Here is a 22,271-nt window from a genome sequence, read left to right as displayed (position 1 = left end):
ACCATAGTATTTGCAATTAAGAATCCTGGATTCAATTTCTGAGTTACTTTTTTGGGTTTTGTTTGTTTTGTTTTGTTTTTTAACTCTGTTATTTTAGATCATATTACTTCTCTTTGTCAGTTTCTCTATAGAAGTAGCTACTTCATTTAGTTGTTTAAAGGATCGAATGAGATAATATGTGTAAGAATAAAATTCTAAACTATGAAGTAAAATCTTATGGATTACTATACTAATAACTACATTTGATTAATTCTGTATGTGAGGCATTGGTTATGAAAGTGTTTGGGTAGTAGCTAAGAAATTATTCATTTTGCTGAAGAAAATGGTATGGGAATAAACTTAAGTGTTTGGTTAGTAATTGTTTTACAGAAGTGGCAATTAAGGTGGACAGATTAAAACACTGTTGGTGCTTAAAGAAGAGATATGGTTAACTTATCTATTGTTTGTTCATTGAGATAGCTTCTCTCGAATTTGAGAAAAAAGTGTTGTTATAGTTTATAAATTAGAGCCCTGATAAAGGTTTTACCTGAAGGGACTTGGGAGATCTAGTTCATATTATGTCTTCGTTCCTTGTTTCCTCCACTTGTGCTCACTGTGGAGCACAAGTCAGTGATTGCGGAGGGGCTGAGAGAAATAGACTATAAAGGAACAAATGAATGAGTAAAAACCAAAAAAATAATAGGTTAGTGGTCTTGCAGCTTGCCATACTGAGTTGTCTCCTGACTGCTAGTTTTGCCCTTTTTTGGTTCACCACAGTTTATATATCACTATAATTTAAAATCTTATTTCATGAAGTTTAATGAACATAGTTATAAAGTGCCATGCTAAGCATTTAAATAAGGCTGATTTTTTAAAATCCCAATACTGTCTTTATAAGATTTCTGGAAATAGCCTCATTTTAAAAAGTGAAATTATATGCTTCATATATTTTTAAGGGAATATGGCCGTTAATACAGATCTATCTAGGCTTCTAATTTTCTTATTGTGCCTTGTATCTAAGTTATTTACATAAGTAATAAGAAAACAAATGAGCTTGTAGCAACTAGCATGACATACATATCTAGTTATTTTTAAATGATGATTTTTTTTGAATGATTGCCAAAGATCCAGAGTGTCCTTAATATATAATGCTACAGGAAAAGCAATCAGGTTTTGAAGTGATTGGTAGTTTATTTTTTCCCCAAGAAGGTCATTGATTTGCCCTGTGAGGAGATCATGTAGTGATACCAAGTACCTCTTGGTTTACAGTGTATGAGTCTTCCTTTATAAGCTTACGATAAAACTGGATCACATTTAGTGATTCTTGCCCTGAATGCTTTGTTTAGCCAAAAGCTCAGTTCTGTGCAAGAGCATATGTGATCTGAAGCCAAAAGGGACTAGGGGTAGAATCCAGATCTCTCAACACAGACTCCAGGGCTTTTTTCCATTTTTACCTTTATTAAGATAAGCTATAGTGTGTCTCTGTCAAGAAATGTTAAATGATTTTTACTTTTACTCCTTTAAAAAAAAATGTTAAAACAACAGAAATGTAGTGATTTTTGTGGGATTACAGTGTGTGCACACAGGGATTCCTCTCTGTTTTTTTTTTTTTTTTTTTAAAGGAGAACTTTGGTGTTGAATGATAAGGCAACAGTAAGCAGAGGTTTTAAATTCCTGTTTGTGTACAGACCTTCCCCAGCAAGTATTAATGACTTTAGGACTTATCAAATAGAGAAAGAGTTGGTCTTAAAAAGTCTATTTTTGTCTGTTCTAATTAAGTTTCCATATATGTATAATTAAAATTTCTTCCTTACTATTGGTGTTAGAGGATGTTATAGATTTCAAAAGAGGTGCCATAACACTGAAATAAAACTGTGGGACAAAGAAGTTGAAAACTAGCCTAGTCTCTCAGAATAACACCTAGGTAGAATATTGAAGTCTGTGAAGACTGAGTCATAAGTGGAGGACAAATGGATAGCTGCAGCAGTGATGATGAGATGAATGTATTATTGGTATTAATAGCTTTCTAGTCTAATCCTCACACTAGAAATGTGGTCCTCAGTGTGAAATTCCTAGATCAGCATCATCAGCACTACCTGAGACTTGTTAGAAATGTAAATTCTGGGGCCTGACCCAGACCCACTAGACCATTAACCCTGGGATTGGGGCTCAATAATCTGCTTTAACAAGCCTTCCAGGTGATTCTCATGCACAATTAAATTTGAGAATCACTGCCCTAGAGAAATATAAAGCTGTGAGTCTACCATTTGTAATTATGTAAGAGGCTGGAACTACTTATTTGGACCATATCAAGTTACAGATAGTCTGCTTTTGATTTACAGAAACTTCAAATTACCAAATTCTAAAGAAAAGTCACCTTTTATTTTGGGCAGAGAGTTCAGACTAAACAATTACTTCACTTAGGCCTCTGTTACTAGCCAAAATAGGAAAAAGTTAAAGGCCCAGGTAAAGTAGACTATGGGGCTTTCCTGGTAGTTCAGATGGTAAAGAATCTGCCTGCAATGCAGGAGACCTGGGATTTGATCCTTGGGTCGAGAAGATCCCCTGGGGAGAAGGAAATGGCTGCCCACTCCAGTGTTCTTGCCTGGAAAACTCCATAGACAGAGCCTGGCAGGCTACAGTCCATGGGGTCACAAAGAATCAGACATGACTGAGCAACTAACACAACAACAACAAAGTAGACTATAAAGTAAAAGGAAGTATTTGCTCAACCCCTGTGGTGGGGAAAGGCGGGGAGTAAGGCCCTGTGGAATTTCATCATCGTTAGCTGTAACTCCTGGAGGCCAAAACCCTCCTCCTGCTCTCCCCAGCTCTTTCCTCTTATGTAGGAGTATATATAATCAGGAGGAAAGAAGGGTCTTTCCACCCTTAGCCAGCTTTTTTTTCTCTCTCTCGAGGTTTCAGAATATTTCCATCGCAGTATCCTTTATCACCCCCTGTTCTTGTTCCCCAAAGACTTTTACCAGTACCTGTGTCTAGGTGTGATGCCACTGAGTCTAATCACTCTCCTTAGAGTCACAGTTGTTTCTGTTTCAAAGAGAAGCCTTTCTCTCTGTGTTATATACACTCTAGTGAACTTTAGTAAACTTGAAATAAACTGGTTTAAGTGAATTATAGCTACAAGATGGCTGTTCTCTTTTTGCATCTAGGTTTGACTTAGCTATTCCATTAATTCCTCAGACCATTTAATTAGTCCCTTCCTTATTTTTAAAAAATAGATTCTAGGCCTTGCACTGCAGAAATGAAAAGAAAAACCTTCATGGAGATCATAGTTTAGGTAAATACAAAACTGTGCACCTAAATCTCAGTCATAAAAGACAGTAAATGACGGGGGTACGTTATAAAGGTGGTAGGTATATTTAATGTGAACGGACTATGACAAAATGTGGTCCACTGGAGAAGGGAATGGCAAACCACTTCAGTATTCTTCCTTTGAGAACACCATGAACAGTATGAAAAGGCAAAAAGATAGGACACTGAAAGATGAACTCCCCGGGTCACTAAGTGCCCAATGTGCTACTGAAGATCAGTGGAGAAATAACTCCAGAAAGAATGAAGAGATGGAGCCAAAGCAAAAACAACACCCAGTTGTGGATATGACTAGTAATGGAAGCAAGGTCCCATGCTGTGAAGAGCAATATTGCACAGGAACCTGGAATGTCAGGTCCATGAATCAAGGCAAATTGGAAGTGGTCAAACAGGAGATGGCAAGAGTGAATGTTGACATTCTAGGAATAAAAGCAAACTAAAATGGACTAGAATGGGTGAATTTAACTCAGATGACCATTATATCTACTACTGTGGGCAGGAATCCCTTAGAAGAAATGGAGTAGCCATCATAGTCAACAAAAGGGCCTGAAATGCAGTACTTGGATGCAGTCTCAGAAACAACAGAATGATCTCTGTTCGTTTCTAAGGCAAACTATTCAATATCACGGTAATCCAAGTCTATGCCCCAAACAATAATGCTGAAGAAGCTGAAGTTGAACGGTTCTATGAAGACCTACAAGACCTTTTAGAACTAACACCCAAAAAAGATGTCCTTTTCATTATAGGGGACTGGAATGCAAAAGTAGGAAATCAAGAAACACCTGGAGTAACTAACAGGCAAATTTGGCCTTAGAGTACAGAATGAAGCAGGGCAAAGGCTAATAGAGTTTTGCCAAGAGAATGCACTGGTCATAGCAAACACCCTCTTCCAACAACGCAAGAGAAGACTACACATGTATATCACCAGATGGTCAACACCAAAATCAGATGGATTATACTCTTTGCAGCCAAAGATGGAGAAGCTCTATACAGTCAGCAAAAAACAAGACCAGGTGCTGACTGTGGCTGAGATCATGAATTCCTTATTGCCAAATTCAGACATAAATTGAAGGAAGTAGGGAAAACCACTAGACCATTCAGGTATGACCTAAATCAAATCCCTTATGATTATACAGTGGAAGTGAGAAATAGATTTAAGGGACTAGATCTGATAGAGTGCCTGATGAACTATGGATGGAGGTTCGTGACATTGTACAGGAGACAGTGATCAAGGCTGTCCCCTAAGAAAAAGAAATGCAAAAAAGCAAAATGGCTGTCTGAGGAGGCCTTACAAGTAGCTATGAAAAGAAGAAAAGCCAGAAGCAAAGAAGAAAAGGAAAGATATAACCATTTGAATGCAGAGTTCCAAAGAATAGCAAGGAGAGATAAGAAAGCCTTCCGCAGTGATCAAAGCAAAGAAATAGAGGAAAACAATAGAATGAGAAAGACAAGATCTCTTCAAGAAAATTAGAGATACCAAGGGAACATTTCATGCAAAGATGGGCTCAAAAAAGGACGAAAATCGTATGGACCTAACAGAAGCTGAATATGTTATGAAGAGGTGGCAGGAATACACAGAAGACCTTTACAAAAAAGGTCTTCACAACCCAGATAATCACGATGGTATGATCATTCACCTAGAGCCAGACATCCTGGAATGTGAAGTCAAGTGGCCTTAGAAAGCATCACTATGAACAAAGCTAATGGAGGTGATGGAATTCCAACTGAGCTATTTCAAATCCTGAAAGATGATGCTGTGAAAGTGCTGCACTCAATATGCCAGCAAATTTGGAAAACTCAGCAGTGGCCACAGGACTGGAAAAGGTCAGTTTTCATTCCAATCCCAAAGAAAGGCAATGCCAAAAAATGTTCAAATTACTGCACAGTTGCACTCATCTCACATGCTAGTAAAGTAATGCTCAAAATTCTCCAAGCCAGGCTTCAGCAATATGTGAAGTGTGAACTTCCAGATGTTCAAGCTGATTTTAGAAAAGGCAGAGGAACCAGAGATCAAATTGCCAACATCTACTGGATCATCGAAAAAGCACAAGCATTCCAGAAAAACATGTATTTCTGCTTTATTGCCTATGCCAAAGCTTTTGACTGTGTGGATCACCACAAACGGTGGAAAATTCAGAAAGAGATGGGAATACCAGACCACCTTACCTGCCTCCTGAGAAATCTGTATGCTGTTCAGGAAGCAACAGTTAGAACTGGACATGGAACAACAGACGGGTTCCAAATAGGGAAAGGGATATGTCAAGGCTGTATATTGTCACCCTGCTTAATCATCTTATATGCAGAGTACATCACGTGAAAGGCCAGGCTGGCTGAAGCACAAGCTGAAATCAAGATTGCCAGGAGAAATATCAATAACCTAATATATGCAGATGACACCATCGTTATGGTAGAAAGTGAAGAAGAATCAAAGAGCCTCTTGATTGAAGTGAAAGAGGAGAGTGAAAAAGTTGGCTTAAAGCTCAACATTCAAAAAACTAAGATCATGGCATCTGGCCCCAGCACTTCATGGCAAATAGATGGGGAAACAGTGGCAGACTTTATTTTTTGGGCTCCAGAATCACTACAGATGGTGACTGCATCCATGAAATTAAAAGATGCCTACTCCTTGGAAGAAAAGTTATGACCAACCTAGACAGCATATTAAAAAGCAGAGACGTTACTTTATCAACAAAGGTCCATCTAGTCAAGGCTATGGTTTTTCTAGTAGTCATGTATGTATGTGAGAGTTGGACCATAAAGAAAGCTGAGTGCTTAAGAATTGATGCTTTTGAACTATGGTGCTGGAGAAGACGCTTGAGTCCCTTGGACTGCAGGGAGATCCAGCCAGTCTATTCTAAAGAAAATCAGTCCTGAATATTCATTTGAAGGACTGATGTTGAAGCTGAAACTCCAATAGTTTGGCCACCTGTTGTGAAGAGCTGATTCATTTGTAATGACCCTGATGCTGGGAAATATTGAAGGCAGGAGGAGAAGGGAATAATGACAGAGGATGAGATGGTTGGATGGCATCACCTACTCAATGGACATGAGTTTGAGTAAACTCCAGGAGTTGGTGATGGACAGCAAGGCCTGGCGTACTGCAGTCCATGGGGTCTCAAAGAGTAGTACACAACTGAACTGAACTGACTGGCAAACCAATTTCAGTTTTCTAAATGGGCTGCTGCTGCTAAGTTGCTTCAGTCGTGTCCGACTCTCTGCGACCCCATAGACGACAGCCCACCAGGCTTCCCCGTCCCTGGGATTCTCCAGGCAAGAACACTGGAGTGGGTTGCCATTCTAAATGGGCATATCATGTTAAATACTACCCCCCCCCCAACCAAGCTTATAATACTTCTTAAAAGTAAATGTCATGATTATATTGAGGTTCATTTTACATTAAGAGTAAAAAGAATAGGAAGCTACCTTCCCACTCCCAGTTCTACTTCCCACTGTTTTTCTATAACTGTAATTTCTCTTACTTTATTTACAGGCCAGTTCTAAAACTTTTAAACCCAGATATTTATAATGTGATAATATAAATATTTACTATAGAACAAAATTGAATGGCCTCACAGAATGAAATGAAATCCTGTGTACAATGGAAAATTTTCTAAATATCAAATTATAGTGGATTCTTCTAGTTTTTTTTTTTTTTTTCAGTTTCTTTCTCTTCCAAGACCTATTCAGTTCTATTGTCTTTTCAGTCCCATGATTTTTTTCTTTAGATTCCTTTTTCATTTGGTTAGCGCTGTGGTCTTCAAAAGAAGCATCCACGTAAAGGGATTTCACTAGATCATTTTAGGGGGTGTCAGAATATATTAATAATTAAATTATTTGATTTTATCCGATTATTTTTAATTCTGTATGCTTTGTACATATGTTAGTATAATAATATGTTAATTTGTAAATAGACATGTGTGCTGAGGGCATATGTTTTTTTTTTTTTACTCATCAAGTCATGTCATACAAAAATGTTTAGAGTTCATTGAGTAATTTTCAAAATAGAACGGCAAACTTCAAGTATTTGCTATCTGAAAATGTGCTTTATTCAGCTTGCAAATGAGGGCTACACTTCATTGCAGTGGCTTCTCTTGTCCCAGAGCACAGGCTCTAGGCACATGCGCTCACTGGTTGTAGTTTGCAAGCCCTAGAGCATAGCCTTAGTAGTTACGGCACACAGGCATTTGCCATGCATCATGTGGAATCCTCTCAGACCAGGGATCAAACCTAATTTCCCTGCTTTGACAGATGGATTCTTAACCACTGGATCACTAGGGAAGCCCTATTTCTGTTACCCCTTGAGGAAGACCTGTTAGGTCTCCTTTTGGAATATTGTATCTTTTCTATCTGATCTCCAGCTTCCTAACTTCTCGTATTTCCTATATTCTTTGCATTTTTAGTTTGTCTATTCAAGAATAATTTTTATCAAGAGTAGTTTCCGTCAATTGTAACATTTTATTGTTTATCTTGCCCATTGAATATTTTATCATTTACATTTTTAATTAACAAGAATTATTTTCTGACCATTTTTTCAAAGACGCTTATATTATTTCCGTCTCCTAAATTGTCTCCATTTCTACCATTGTTATTTTGTTCTGTTTTACATTTTTGGACTGTTTCCCAAATGTCTGTTGTGATTTTTCTCCTTTAGTTTCTCTGCTAATCTTTTCCTATCTAATTGATTTTTCTGCTAATTTGTCCCTGTTTATCTACCTTGAACTAGTCAAAATTTCTGATATACCAATATCATCCTTATTTTCCAGTCCTGTTATGACTTCATTGTTTTGTTAAAATGTGTTTTCATCTCATTGGAATGCTGGGAAATAAGAGAGACAGCTAAGTGTGCTCACTTCACTGCCTTGAACTGTGCACTGTTTTCAGGGTTCCATTTTGGCTATAGTATGTGATCCAGATGTCTAGAAATTAGAGTTGATAAGGCCATTTATCTATCATATGAGTTTGGAGGACAGTATGAATTACCTTTGCTTTGTCTTTTCATTTCTTTGGTTTTGTGTGTGTGTGTGTGTGTGTGTGTGTGTGTTTTCTGTTAGTAACATGCTGGAAAGATTGTCTTTAAGAATTGAGTATAAGCTTAGGCTTGAATGCAGCCTAGGCAGGCATTGCCAAATTTTAGCGTTATAATCCTGGGCAAATTACGTAAACCTTTTTGTACTCTATTTTACTTGCCCGTAACATTGGCAGAAACAGTGATTACCCTCCTCATAGAGTTATTTTGGGAGTCAAATTAGACAAATACTTAAGCCTGGCATATATCAAGAAAAAGCCTCTACAAAATATTTATTCTTGATATTATTAGATTGCTTTCTATTCAGGAAAAAGTTACACATTTTAGATAGCCCTTTCTACAAAGTGGGCTGATGAAGTGGATTATTATGAAATAAATTTTCACAATGATTCTCTGTATAATACTGAAAATGCATTTGCAGAGAAAACTTCCTCTGATCCATGAGCTATTCCCTCTTAGTAAGTACCTACTGGAATAATAGTAGGATCTTTACATGGTTAGGCTCATAGGGAGCTAATAATTAAACACTCAACTAATTGTATCATTTTTCTGTGTGTATACTTCTGTAAAGGTATAATAAAAATGTATATTATTCTGGTCTTCTTGACTGTGTTCATAATTCCACTTCCTTCCCCACTCTCAAACTCTTTAAGTTGTCCCAAAACCCAGCTTCTTCTTGTGACTTAAATGAATCCCCTTTATCATTGACTTACCTGTTTTCTAAACTACAAACCTTGATATCACCCATAATTCCTCAAAACCTTATCATTTATACCTCTGCTCTTCTGACTTCTTAAATCTTAAGTTAGTTTTGCCTGTTTAAAGCTTAGAATGGATTTATACAGCATGTTTGACTTTTTTGGCTTAACTTTAGGAGATTCGTGAGATTCATTCAGGCTGCATGTTGTAATAGATCATTCTCATTGCTGTATATTTCACTATATGAATGTACCACAGTTTATCCATTCTATTACTTATGAACATTTGGGTGGTTTTCAGCTTTTGGCAGTCACAAGTGCTTTATTGCTTTGTCTGTATTTATACCTAAGGCCAATCTATAAGCTGTCTTGTACATATATTTTGAAGAACATGTGAGTGTATGCTTTTGACGGTGTACCTAGGAGTGGAATTGATGGGTTTCAAGGTATTTAGTTATTTAGCTTTAATAGATATTACAGTTTTCCAAAGTAGCCACTAAGTAAAAATAGGACTATTTATGATTTTTTCTTTCACATTGTATGTCAGTTTTAGAAAGTGATGTTCTTCAGGTGATTTCCTCATTTTATTTAAATTATCAACTTAATTAATTTCAACTTAATTAATAATCAACTTAATTAAATTACCAACTTAACTAAGTTGGTAGTTAAGTTGATGTAACATTTTCATGATATCTTCATTATCTTTTAGAGCATTATTTTTAGTGTTGTAAATTTGGTTCTGTCTCTTCTGATGGTTAGTCTAACTAAAGCTGTCAATGTTACTACTTTTTTCTAAGAGCCAGCTTTTGGCTTTGTATTTTTTTCTCTTGTACATTTTTTTCCAAGTCACTGGTTCCTGTTCATACCTCTGTTATTCCTTCTACAGTCTTTGGGTTTTTACTTATTTTTTTGTAGCTTTTTTAGATAGAACCTTAAGTCATTGATTTTCAGCCTGCCTTTTCTGATATGTGCACAAAAGGTATAAATTTCCTGAGTATTATAGCTACATCTTTAAAAAGTTTGGACATTTCTTATCTTTAATATTCAGTTCAAACTGTTTTTTAATTCTCATTGTGATTTCTTTCTTCACCCATAAATTTAGAAAAGTTTCTTTAATTTTTGGAGATACAGGTATTTTCTGGTTATCTTTGCCTTATTGATTTTTAACTAAATCTCACAGCAATTAAGGTTTATACTCTGAATGATTTCAGTGACCAGTATTTGCAAGATTTTCTTTACCCTGCAGTAATATGGTCAGTTTTGGTAAATATTTCCTATGCTATTGAAAGTAAATTTCATTCTTTTGCTTTTGGGTATTACGTCTTGCTCCTTGCCTCTTGCCTTTTTCCGTTCCTTCCACGCTTCATAAATACATATAAATATATGTATATATGGAAGGGACAGAAAATGTATATACATATACATTCATATATGTATATATGAATACATATATGTATGTTTGCATATTTATATATGTCATTAAGATTGTTCTTTCAGAAGTGAATTAAAGTCTCCCACTGTGATTATTTTTGAATCAATCATACTGCATACAGACAATTTAGAATTGTTTTCATGATTGACCTTTTTTCACGTTTTATTTTCCTCTTTATGTTCCCTAATGCTTCTTGCTTTAAAATCTCTTTTATCTGATCCTAATATAGCTGTACCTGATGTAAGTTATATATTTTCTCTTTCTTTTTAACCTAGATCTTTTTATACACTTATACAGGCACAACTTTTATTGCATTTTACTTTATTGTGTTTCACAGATAATGTGGGGTTTTTTGGTGTTTTTTTTTTTGGTTTTGTTGTTTTTACAAATTGAAGGTTCATGGCAACCTGGTTTTGACAGATGACTGTTAGCATTTTTAGCAAGAAAATATTTTTAATTAATGTATGGACATTTTTTTTAACAGAATACTACTGCACACTTAGTAAGCTACAGTATAGTATAAACATAACTTAGATGCACTGGAAAAGAAAAAAGTTCTGTCAGTCACTTGTGTTATTCACTTTATTGCAGTGGTCTAGAACCCACAATATCTATGAGGGATGCCTATATTGAAGTCTTCTCCAAACAGCAAATACAGTTGACTCCTGAACAAAATGAAGATTAGGGGCACCAACCTCCTAAGCAATTGAAAATTCTCATGTAACTTTATAGTCAGCCCTCCATATGTAGTTCCTTCATATCTATGGTTCTGAATCTGAGGCAAAGCTGCTATACACTGTGGCTAGACTCAGCAAATATTCTTAGGAAAAAAGTATCTGTAGACTTGTCGGCTTGGCTTCAGATTATTCCCTCTTCTCTGGAATCTTGGGACCCTCTGTTCTGGTTGCTTGAGTAGCTCTTAACTCCCTCTAAATAGATAGTTACTTTATTTTTATCCAGGTTTTTCTGCTACATAGCATAACTTAGTTCTCTTGCAAGCTATTTCGTTATACTCAGAGGTAGAAGACCCCATGATAGCCTCTAAGTACTTTTTGTATACATTAAATTATCTTGGTTATTACCAGTCTTAACCACCACTGCCTAAATTATCTTCAGCTGTCACCTGTGAAGTTTTCCTTGCTCTGTGTCTGTTCTAGTAATCACATTATGCTAAGTGTAAGTACTTCACCAACCATTGGGAAATGAGGTACTATAAACTTTTAATAGGTAAAAGAAAGAACCAGTATCTGTAAGATTACAGAATTCATGACAAAGCAATGATTCACATCAGTCTTAGAATAGAACTCTTGCTATTAAAATCTCTGCTATAGTTGTGGTCTTCTATAATTTGTTTGCTTCCTTTAGAACCCAGCTCAGGGACCACATCCTCCTGTCCTGAAGGTGCTCCATTATTACTCTATACCTTCCTCTATCATATTACCATATTGAAAGTAATCGCACATGTACCTGTCTCTCCTACTGTATTATAGTCTTCTCCAAAACAAGGACTGCATGTTATTCATCTTTGTAGTACTTCCAAGTTCAACAACTAATTCCATTAGTCTGGAAGCTTGATAGCTAACACACGTAGGAATACTACACAGTTGTTGAAAATGACTCTCTTGAGGGTTTTTAAAAATAATCCTAATAAACTAAAGTACTTTATTCTCTAATAGTGGCTAATTTAGTCTCCATAGTTATAGAAGAGACTAATTTCATGTGACTTGCTTTGTGATAAGTGTTTTATTGTGGTGGTATGGAACTGAATCCTTAATATCTTGAGCTATGCCTATGTATGCTAGTTAAAGTGAGGTCCTTAAAGGCATATTCTTATCTTTTCCCATAGTTGTTAATACTTGTCTCAAGATAAATTTCTAGGATGAATCTGACCAAAAAAAATTTCCCTTGATATTAGCTATAAAATTGTCCTAGAAAAGATTTGCCAGTAACATTTATATGCTTCCCTGTAGTTTTCCTGGCTGTATGAATTAATAGTTTAAAAAAATCTTGGACTATACTGTAGTGAAAAATGGTATGGGGTTTTTTTTTATACTCTACTGATTACAAATGAATTACAAATTATAAATTCAACTCTCCCTCCCACCCTGCTTTTAGCTATTTTCCTGCAAATTGCTTCTTCATCTTTTCCTGAATTTTTTTTGAAATAATTCTTGGTTGACAACCATCTAATTGGTTCTCATGGACATCAAATAACACATAGGCATTTTTATACTTTTAAAACTAGTAGCTTATTAGTAGTATCATTTCCTTTCCTTTTTTCCAGAAATTTTACCATTAAAAAATGAGAAAGGAGGATATTAAAATGTTACATATATTCCCACAAGAAATGTATGAGAGTGCCTATCCTTAAACTCTAACCATTTTTTTTTTTTTGGATTATTACGATAATGCTGGGTTAAAACATGGCTTCTTAATTTAGTTTTAATTTATACTACTATAATTATGAGTGAAGTTCTTTTTCTGTGAATTAATTTGTATTCTTTTTTCTTTCTAATTTTTAGGAAATCATTAAATATTAGGGAAATTACCCCCTTTTTGTGCTCTATACATTGCAAATACTTTTGTTGGTTTGTTGATTTCAAGATTGGTCATGGTGGCTTATTAGCTTGCTTCAGAATCACTGGCAAAAGTATTGACTAGGATCGGGCTCTTTTCACATGGGTAAGTCAATAATCATTGCCCTTTTGGTACATTTATTAACTATGAGTTTTCTTAGAAATATCCAACTCATATTTCTGCTCCTGTTTCTACCTTCAGCCCAGTAGACGACAGTGGTAGTTTTACTAGAATGGGGCTAGCCAGGAAAATCAGAGCTTTGCTGCCAGATGAGGTGGACTTGATCTGGGTCCAGGAGGGGGTGGGAAGACCATGGCTTTGGCAACTGAAAGTAGCAAACTTGGTTTAAAAGAAAGGGGACAAACCAGGTCAAAAAAAAAAAAAGAATGAAAAGCCAAACAGGTATCAGCAGCAACTGCACAATATGGTAGAGATAGATACTGCAGTGAAGTCCTAGCAAGTTACTAAGAAGAAAACAGCCATGCATAGAAAAATAAATCATAATGCAGAGTTGCTGCAGTCCAGCTTTAAGCCAAGTATTATGAGATATGCAAAGAAATGGGAAACCATGATACATATTCAGGGAAAAAAGCAGAAGCCAGACATAAAACTACATATTGTACAATTCTGTTTACATGGAATTTCTAGATAACATATAACTATGGGGAGCACATTAGTGGTTCCCTAAATTTGGGGGTGGGAAGGACTTTTGGGGATACTGAAAGTACTCAGACTATATAAATGCACAGCTATATAACTAAACTCACTAAAAATCATTGATCTGTACATTCAAAATGAGTGGATTTTGTGATATGTAAATTATACCACAATAAAACTGTTTAAATGTGGAAGGGGAACCAACATCTTTAAAACAACAGTACTCTTATTAGTGATCTCACCTCCCTGTTGTGACTGTCAGTCTGCTGTTCTGTTTTCAAACGTAAATAACCAATTGTAGTTTATAAAAGTAATTGAAGACAACTGGAGGTACTTCAATAAGAGAAGTACCTAATTTTTATGTAGAAGTGAATAATTGTTAAAGTGACAGTGTACAATACTCTTAAACTGTGTATTCACTTTTCTTTGAGACACTCTTATTACCTCCAACCATTTATCTCCTCTCTTCTTGCTTCATTAAGGAGCATCTTCACCTTCACTCTTCTTCGCGTCTCCTTTAATGGTCGTTGTGACTTACAAGTGCTCCTCATAGAACATTCTGAGTGTTACCATCCTGACTTTCTTGTCTGGCTACTTTGCTGGTTCCCTAGTTTATTGCATTGTGCTCCAAGTATGTGATACGATAGGAACTCTTCCGTATGTGAGGAACCCACATAAATAACATTTGGGTCAGTATATTAGTATAGACGCCATTATTGAAAGGGGAAATAATTTAATCATAAAGGAATAAAAACCTGACATAGTGTACAATCTTTTTGCTACAGCCCCTTTCTCCTTAGAACTCTGTAATAATTAATCCTGTTTCCTATATGTATTTAACAATGAGAAGAAGAATGGGGCCATCTTGATTCTTATTCCTTTAATGGAGCATAATACTTACTCAGAGCAAATATTCTGCATTTTGAATGAAATCCTCCCCTTTTTTCCTTTAGTAGTTTCTTCTTATAGGACTCATATGGTTTTCTTCGCTCATTAATTATTCTTAAATGAAAAAGAGTTCTCCAGACTTGAATCTTTGTACTAGAATGTAATCTTGAAACCATCCATACCCCTGAAAGTACAATAATTATGTATATCTTTTGGATTTTGCTTCTTTCTTGTGTAGACTTCTCCAAATTGGAAAGCATCATCTAGTTACTAATGTCCTGGCCAGGTTATGATGATTGTGTGTCCAAATGGATATAGTTCAAGAACAGCTAATTGGGAAGAAATTTTATGATACAGTAGATGTTATCTGGTAGGAAACACCGATGTGGACAGAGTCTTATCAGAGAACCTGTGTGTCTGAGATAGAGGTAGAGTTCTGTGAAATATAATTCTTCAGCATTGCCTGTTAGGTCACATCCTTTGTTTATAGTTGATCAAAGCTTTGGGCTCTGACAGATGAGTAAGTGATATTTGTAGTTTCCAGGGCTGTTCTAACTTTCTAACCCTTTTGATTTTCACATATATGTCAATAGAAAGGTGAAGGAAAGTGAATCAGATATTCATTGCTGTCAGTAAGTTTCCATGTGATTTTTATGTTTATGATCTTGCTGTTACAGTATTTTATTTTTGATTTGTGATTATTTAAGTATGCCTTTGTAAAATAGCTTCTGTAAGTATTAACTTCATTTAGATTCAAGTATTACATGGCATAAAGGCTTATGATTTATTTCTTAAAAAATTATTTTTCATTAATTTAAATGAAATCACATTTCCTCATAATATAATTTGAGAAAGTAATTGTTTTATGACTGTTTAAATACTTCTTCCATCTTGATTCAGTTAAACTTAGTGATTATTAAATGAAACTTCTTTTCTTTGTAGTAAAGTACTCACCTGTGTGGGATATTGCATACATCTTAGAAGACTGCAATAAAGTGGCAATGTCTCGGGAACCCACCCCACCTCTCTCTGGAGATATGTCTATCGGTCCTATAGCAGAAAGCTGGTGTTATACACAGGTACATGCTATTAAAAAATGCCTTACTTTATGCTAGATATTGTATACTATTTTGAGAATATTATGAAGCACTTCAGCATTGTTATTAGAAGTGTTAGGAGATGAGTCGTAGGATGTTCAACATGTGACAAGTCAAGAATGTAAAAGTCATCATTGTAAAAGTTGTTTTCTGAATGTTCCAGGTTAAAGTAGTAAAATTTTCCTACATGTGGACCATTAATAACTTCAGTTTTTGTCGAGAAGAAATGGGTGAAGTGTTGAAAAGTTCAACATTCTCATCTAGCCCCAGTGACAAAATGAAATGGTAAGATTTTTGGTTTTTTCAGATATTTGTTTTTGATGTAATCATTAGCACTTTATAGATTCATTGTTAGTTTCTAAATGGATATTTGTCAGATTTTTACATTTGATTTATAATAAGTTCCTAGTAGTATAGAGAATTATGAAGAACTGTGAGAATATTGACAGGAAATCTGTTGTATTATTTAGATTATTTAACAGATGATTTCAGTATTGCGTCTCTCTTGAATGTTTAAACTATTATCTTCCTCCATGTGAGCCTATTGTTTTATTTTAGGTGCCTGAGAGTAAATCCAAAGGGATTAGATGATGAAAGTAAAGACTACTTGTCCTTATATTTGCTTTTAGTCAGCTGTCCAAAAAGTGAAGTTCGAGCAAAATTCAAATTTTCCCTTCTGAATGCTAAAAGGGAAGAAACAAAAGCAATGGGTAAGTGATTTCCAAACTGACTGGAAGACGTCTTTATGTAACTGTGTACATGTACTGTGACTTTTGCACTTTTCCCTAGAAAAACTTAGGATTTTTTTTCCTAAAATCTGCTTAACCAAAAACATTTCATTTTGGCTGATAATGTTAAATGCCAGGGTAAAATTACAGTTGTTTTACTAAGTCTTCATAAGACGTGTAAAATTAGTTTTAAATCATATTTAAATTTTTCATGTCCTAAAATGACATTCATTTTTCACTTGTAAAAATAGCTGCTATTAGGACAAGGTACCTGGTTCAGTGCCTGGCATATATAATAGGCGTTCAGAAAGCATTTCTTTTTCTTCCTTGCCATTTTTGCCAGATAATAAAATCTAAAGAACAATGTGAATGGTGTTTCAATGCCCTGATATTTTGTCACTGTAATTTTTTTGAGCAGTGGACTAAACAGTGACTGAAAGGAAATGGTTTTTCTTAGTCTTAGAACCTGTTAAATTCAGTTCAAGCCTCTGAATTATAGCCAGCTGAAAAAGTAGCCTGGCACTTCATAGTAAAAGATCATTATAGAAAATGTACAGTGTGTATAGTAGGAAAATATATTGTGCATTAAATTTTAAGTGATTTCTAGAAGGGATTAACAAAATCAAGTAACATCATTACAAAAAAACTCTCCAAAACTCATTTTAAATACTATATCTGCTTGCTGAAGTAATACATAGTTTCACATGAATTTTCATAATTCTGACATGTAAGATAAGATAATGTCTTAGTTCAGGCTTCTGTAAGAAGGTAGCATAAGACTGGGTGGCCTATAAGCAACAGACATTTATTTCTTACAAATCTAGAGGCCGAGAATCTAAGGTCAGAGTTCTAGCATAGTCAGATTCTAGTGAAGACTCTACTTACAGACCTGCCCACGTTGCATTGTGTCTTCACGTGGTGGAAAGGACTACGGAGCTTGTGGAGTCTCTTATAACAGCACTAGTCCCATTCATGAGCATCTCTACCCTCACAGTCTCATCTAATCCCAGTCATTGGCCTCTTAATACCATTACACTATGGGTAGGGTTTCAACATAAAACTTTTAATGGTATACATTTAGTCCATAAAATGGAGTATCTCAATTAGATGTATTACTGGTTTTCTACCTTCAATTTGTATAGCAATAGTGAATATAGAAAGGACCTTGTTTATTTCATAATATATAGTTATTAACCTGTTTATATAAGGCATAAGAAACATTTACTTTAGACATTTATTAAATATTTTACCCATCACACTAAAACCATCTTGTGGACCTTGATGAAAATTGTTTTTAGAGGTAATGGGATTATGTTTAAAGACCTAAGCAATGATAGGGGACTTTTTTTTAGCTTTTTTCTCCAGTTAATGGATTTTTCTCTAGTTCCATAAAACTTATATCAGTGGGATGGTTATCCCAGGAAAGCTCATATCACCAGGAATTATCACCAGGAAGGCCCTGGTGATTTAGAGCATCCTTTTTTTAAAGGAAGAAGCAAGAAATTAATATTTCTAATCTTGTTCTGATATTAGATAATGAATACTATGCCTTTGCCAATGTGTTTTGATCCTACTTTATTATTAAATGGCTTAGATTGTTTGAAAGATCTCTTACTTCTCCTTGAGATTTGATCTGGCTTTTCTTCTACTTAGATATCTAGGAATCTGGAAGTGAGCTCATTGATAATAGCCAGAATTCGTGGTAGTACTGTGAAATGATCTGGTTCTATCTAGTGTGACTCTTACCATTTTACTTATGAAAACACATATCTGTAATTTCTATGATGGATGTATTGGTCAAGTCCTGTTTTTGCACATTCATTTAATTGTTATTATTAGCAGAATGTTTCTTGAATACTTGTTTTATTTAAACTTATATTGTGTTTTCCACCAGAAAGCCAAAGAGCATATCGATTTGTACAAGGGAAGGACTGGGGTTTTAAAAAATTCATTCGAAGAGATTTTTTGCTTGATGAAGCTAATGGTCTTTTACCAGATGACAAGCTTACATTATTTTGTGAGGTGGGTACATTTTTTTATTCAAGGAACTCAGTGTTTGGTTATATTTAGTAGTAAAGCAAAAACATGCACTAGAACAATATTGATTGCACTTTTTAAATTAACTAACTGGTATAATTGGCAAGGTTTTATATAAATATTCTAAAAGTAAAAGCTAACAAGTTCTTAGAAATCAGTATAGTAGCCAGCCTGAAAAAAGTCCTATCGTTAGCTATAAATTGTTTATACAGTTATACTATCACATACTTCCTCATACAAAGACTCTGAATGTGTATGACTTTATATGAAAATTTCTAAATATCTTCTTCATTCTGAGTAATTCTAAATGGCCAGCATTTTTTGTCATATTCAGATTGATGATATTAAATATAGTGGCTTATCAGTTTGAATCCATACTTGCATGGTAGTGAAAGTGCCTGAGAAAAGATTGGGAAGCTTTTTGTTCACTTATTCAAACAGATGTTAGCATTATAAATAATGGCATCTCAAAATTTTTAAGCTACACTTTTGTTGTCAAATATATGATATAATCATATGCATGAAATGCCATCTTTTGAAAGTTGCTAGCATTGCCCCTTCCAATAATTTACACTTATGATTTGTCTTAATTTGAGGCTTGAACTAGCTTCTGTCATTGTTATTACATAGCTTTATCTATATGAATTGTTGAAATGATTGGGTAACCTCAACATTAAATATGTTTCAGTAGGTTATTTTAGACAGATGAGTGTCTTAAAAGCACAATAACTTACTTAACTGCTACTGAATTAGCTTGACGCTTCTTATAGAAAATGTGTAAAATTTCTTGGCAGGATTACAAATTAATTATATGTCATTACGCTGTGTCAGAAGAATAATTGAAATATGGCCCCAGAGACTACATAGTGCAAATGGAATGCATCTTATTTTCACTTAGACAAGTTAAATGAACTATAAGATGAATTTGTTATGAATGCTATTATTTGGTTGATAATGCACATAGCACAAGTGTCTTGAGCAGAGCTTATCATTAAATAATTTGATAAAAATACACACTAAAGCATTTGTTGCCAATAGAGAGATATTCTAAGTAGTATTTAAATAATTATAGGGTGTGTTATTTAAGCATTCTTAATATAGAATATTTTCAGAATTTTAGTAGTTATCCTAAATTTCAACATATTAATTTATTTTAATCACATAATCATAGAATTTAAAGGACATTAAAGGCTATGTAATCCAATTAAGGAAAAAAAAATCTACCTACTGCAGCTAAAAGTCGTTTTGTGAATTTTAAGAAACTGTTTCTGTTTTTAGAATTGAAATATTGTTTACTAAAGTATGCTTCCCTAAGTATATTTTATTGGAACCTAGACAACTAAAAAATTCAGAATGAAGGCTGAAACTAAGATTTATTTTGATACATGTTTTTGAAGTATATTTTTTATCTACATGCTAAATTTTACATGCTAGTCATCTCCTAAAAATAGAATCCACCAGTGACATACATTTTAAGTTGATCACATTTAGTGTTAGATACTATAATACATACCTTTACTGATAGAGACATTGATACCTTGGGCACTGTATATAACATAGGTGGGCTTTGAACAAACTTTCCTCATGCCCTCCACCGTTTCTTCCATACCTCTCATTGATGCCCTTCCTTCTACAGCATCTCCAGCACTGCTTGCAGAAGAGGAGGAAGCATTGCACTGCCCTACCTAAAGAACTGCCTCCTCCCCCTCCCCTGCAAGTGGTGCTGTAGACAGGTAAGGCAGTTTGGTGCTACCCTTTTGTGCAAGACATAAGTAATCTTGCAAGTCCTGTGAATCAAGTAGCCAGAGCTAGAAGTTTCTGTCAGTGTAAACAGTTCTTTCTGCTGCTGCTTTTCCAAAGTGATGCAGAAAACAGGAATTGAAGAATAAGTAGGAAAAATAGAAAATTGGTTAGATTAATTTATCTTTTGGAATCCAACAGATTTTAAATAGTCTCAATCTGTAGATCCATGCTAGTCTGTGGTAAACAGAAGACTCTATATACAGATAGATAATATAGGTAATGAATTTTTCATAAAATCAAAAAAATTCATTTAGAATTTTCTTTCCTCCTATTTTTCTGTTACTGAGTTATCCTTTCTGTTTTAATATACTTTTGGTAATGGATGGGAGTTGTGTTTTATTCTCTAAAAATGACAGAATGGAAAATTGACAACCATATTTCTATCACCCAGTTTCTAAAAAAGGATACCTATATTTGAAAGCCAGAAAGTTTAAGACCCACTATTCAGGAAAATGATATGAAATTGGACTACTTAGAAGTTTCTCATTTTAGAGCCAGTGTGAGGGATGGTTCAATAGTTGATTAGAACATTAAGATTTGTAGTACTATGCACCTTTGTAAATTCCTAGCTAGTCTTTACAATTTGTTTAGAGAATCGAGACAATTTTAAAAATAGGAACCAGTAGTCACCTTAATTCCACACTAGAGGAGACCCAGATTTCTAGGACAGTCGTAGCTGATTAGAGCCTGCACATGCTCATCTTTAGTCTGAATTATATCCTCAGAGTTGAGCCAAAAGCAGATTTGAAAAAGAGCTGTCAGAGGGGTTTGAGGTATTACTTTGCAGCATTTGTCAGTTTTGATTATTGTGCATTTGTCATTTTATTTTGAAAGAACAACCACTTCAGAAAAGAATCTCAGCCTTTCTTCTGAATTTTTTTTTACTCTTAAGTTCCATTCATAAGAATGTTCATTACCTATATTTGAATATGTACTAGAAAAAGCTAAAATTTTACCAATTTCTTTATTATAGGTATTAGAAAAAATAATCATCACAACTCGTTGCATAACAGTTTCAATTAGATCATTAATTTCTGCTCTGTAGTCCCTTGAATACTCTTCAGAGTGTATGAAACGTTAATTCTGTCTTACTTAAAATTTGTGGCTGCTGTGATAATTATATGTAGATGTGTATGCCAATAATATAATTTCTTATGAATTACGATTATATATAGTCAAATATAACATCAATATGTATGAAATATCTTTTTTTAATCTTTTTTCCTTCTATCACCTGATTTTTGTGAAACTTACACATTAAATATATTGTTTTGAGTTAGGATTATTAAACAATAAATAGAACTTAAGAAATCTTTTCCTAAATTTAAATATGATCACATTCTTATGACTCCACTACATCCTACGTACTTTATGCAAGTAATTGAACTGTTCAATTCACTCCAGCTTTTGCTCACTAGAAGTTATAAGAGCAGTGCTGATATGAACAAGTGAATAGTGTCTTTGTGACCCTTGACTAAACCCTGAATAGTGATACCAGTATTTTTTGTTTAAGTATCATTAAGTTATAATGTATGATATAACAGCAATCAGGTAAGAATTACTGAAGATTTTTCCCGTTTTGTAATTTGTAAAATTTTAGAAACAATTTGAATAGTTAAAAGTTAATAGAAGAATTTTTATTGGAGGACTTATTTGTATGCATAATGTCTTAGCTCCTGTACTTGAAAAAACTTCTTGCAAGATTGTTGCAATATATCCCTTCAGAGCCATAACTGCATTAAAGTATTAATACTGCTGCTGCTGCTAAATCGCTTCAGTCGAGTCTGACTCGGCTCCGCTGCCCCTGGGATTCTCCAGGCAAGAACACTGGAGTGGGTTGCCATTTCCTTCTCCAGTGCGTGAAAGTGAAGTCGCTCAGTCATGTCCGACTCTTAGCAACCCCATGGACTGCAGCCTACCAGGCTCCTCCGTCCATGGGATTTTCCAGGCAAGAGTACTGGAGTGGGGTGCCATTGCCTTCTCCGACTATATAGAGCTGCTGCTGCTAAGTCACTTCAG

General features: G+C 34.8%; 1 protein-coding gene across 8 annotated transcripts in view; it reads left to right on the top strand.

The window, feature by feature from the left end:
* Window positions 1-22,271, top strand: part of SPOPL (speckle type BTB/POZ protein like) — a 53,051-nt gene that overhangs the window by 16,217 nt on the left and 14,563 nt on the right. For 4 of the 8 annotated variants that reach the window (XR_009740838.1, XM_061438913.1, XM_061438898.1 and 1 more), the window contains exons 2-6: window positions 12,988-13,147; window positions 15,530-15,666; window positions 15,848-15,969; window positions 16,243-16,394; window positions 18,307-18,434. Coding sequence is in view for 7 of the 8 variants with exons in the window: in XM_061438913.1 (XP_061294897.1) it covers window positions 13,144-13,147; window positions 15,530-15,666; window positions 15,848-15,969; window positions 16,243-16,394; window positions 18,307-18,434 (543 nt within the window). In the remaining variant the exon portion in view is untranslated. Of the gene's footprint in view, window positions 1-12,987; window positions 13,148-15,529; window positions 15,667-15,847; window positions 15,970-16,242; window positions 16,395-18,306; window positions 18,435-20,085; window positions 20,183-22,271 lie in introns of those variants that run through there. The other 4 variants (XM_061438932.1, XM_061438942.1, XM_061438924.1 and 1 more) reach the window with 4 other exon arrangements.

Source organism: Bos javanicus, chromosome 2, assembly GCF_032452875.1.
Source record: "Bos javanicus breed banteng chromosome 2, ARS-OSU_banteng_1.0, whole genome shotgun sequence".
Taxonomy (NCBI): Eukaryota; Metazoa; Chordata; class Mammalia; order Artiodactyla; family Bovidae; genus Bos; species Bos javanicus.
The sequence above is the reverse complement of the archived record's forward strand: the minus strand, read 5'-3'. Positions and strand labels throughout refer to the sequence as shown.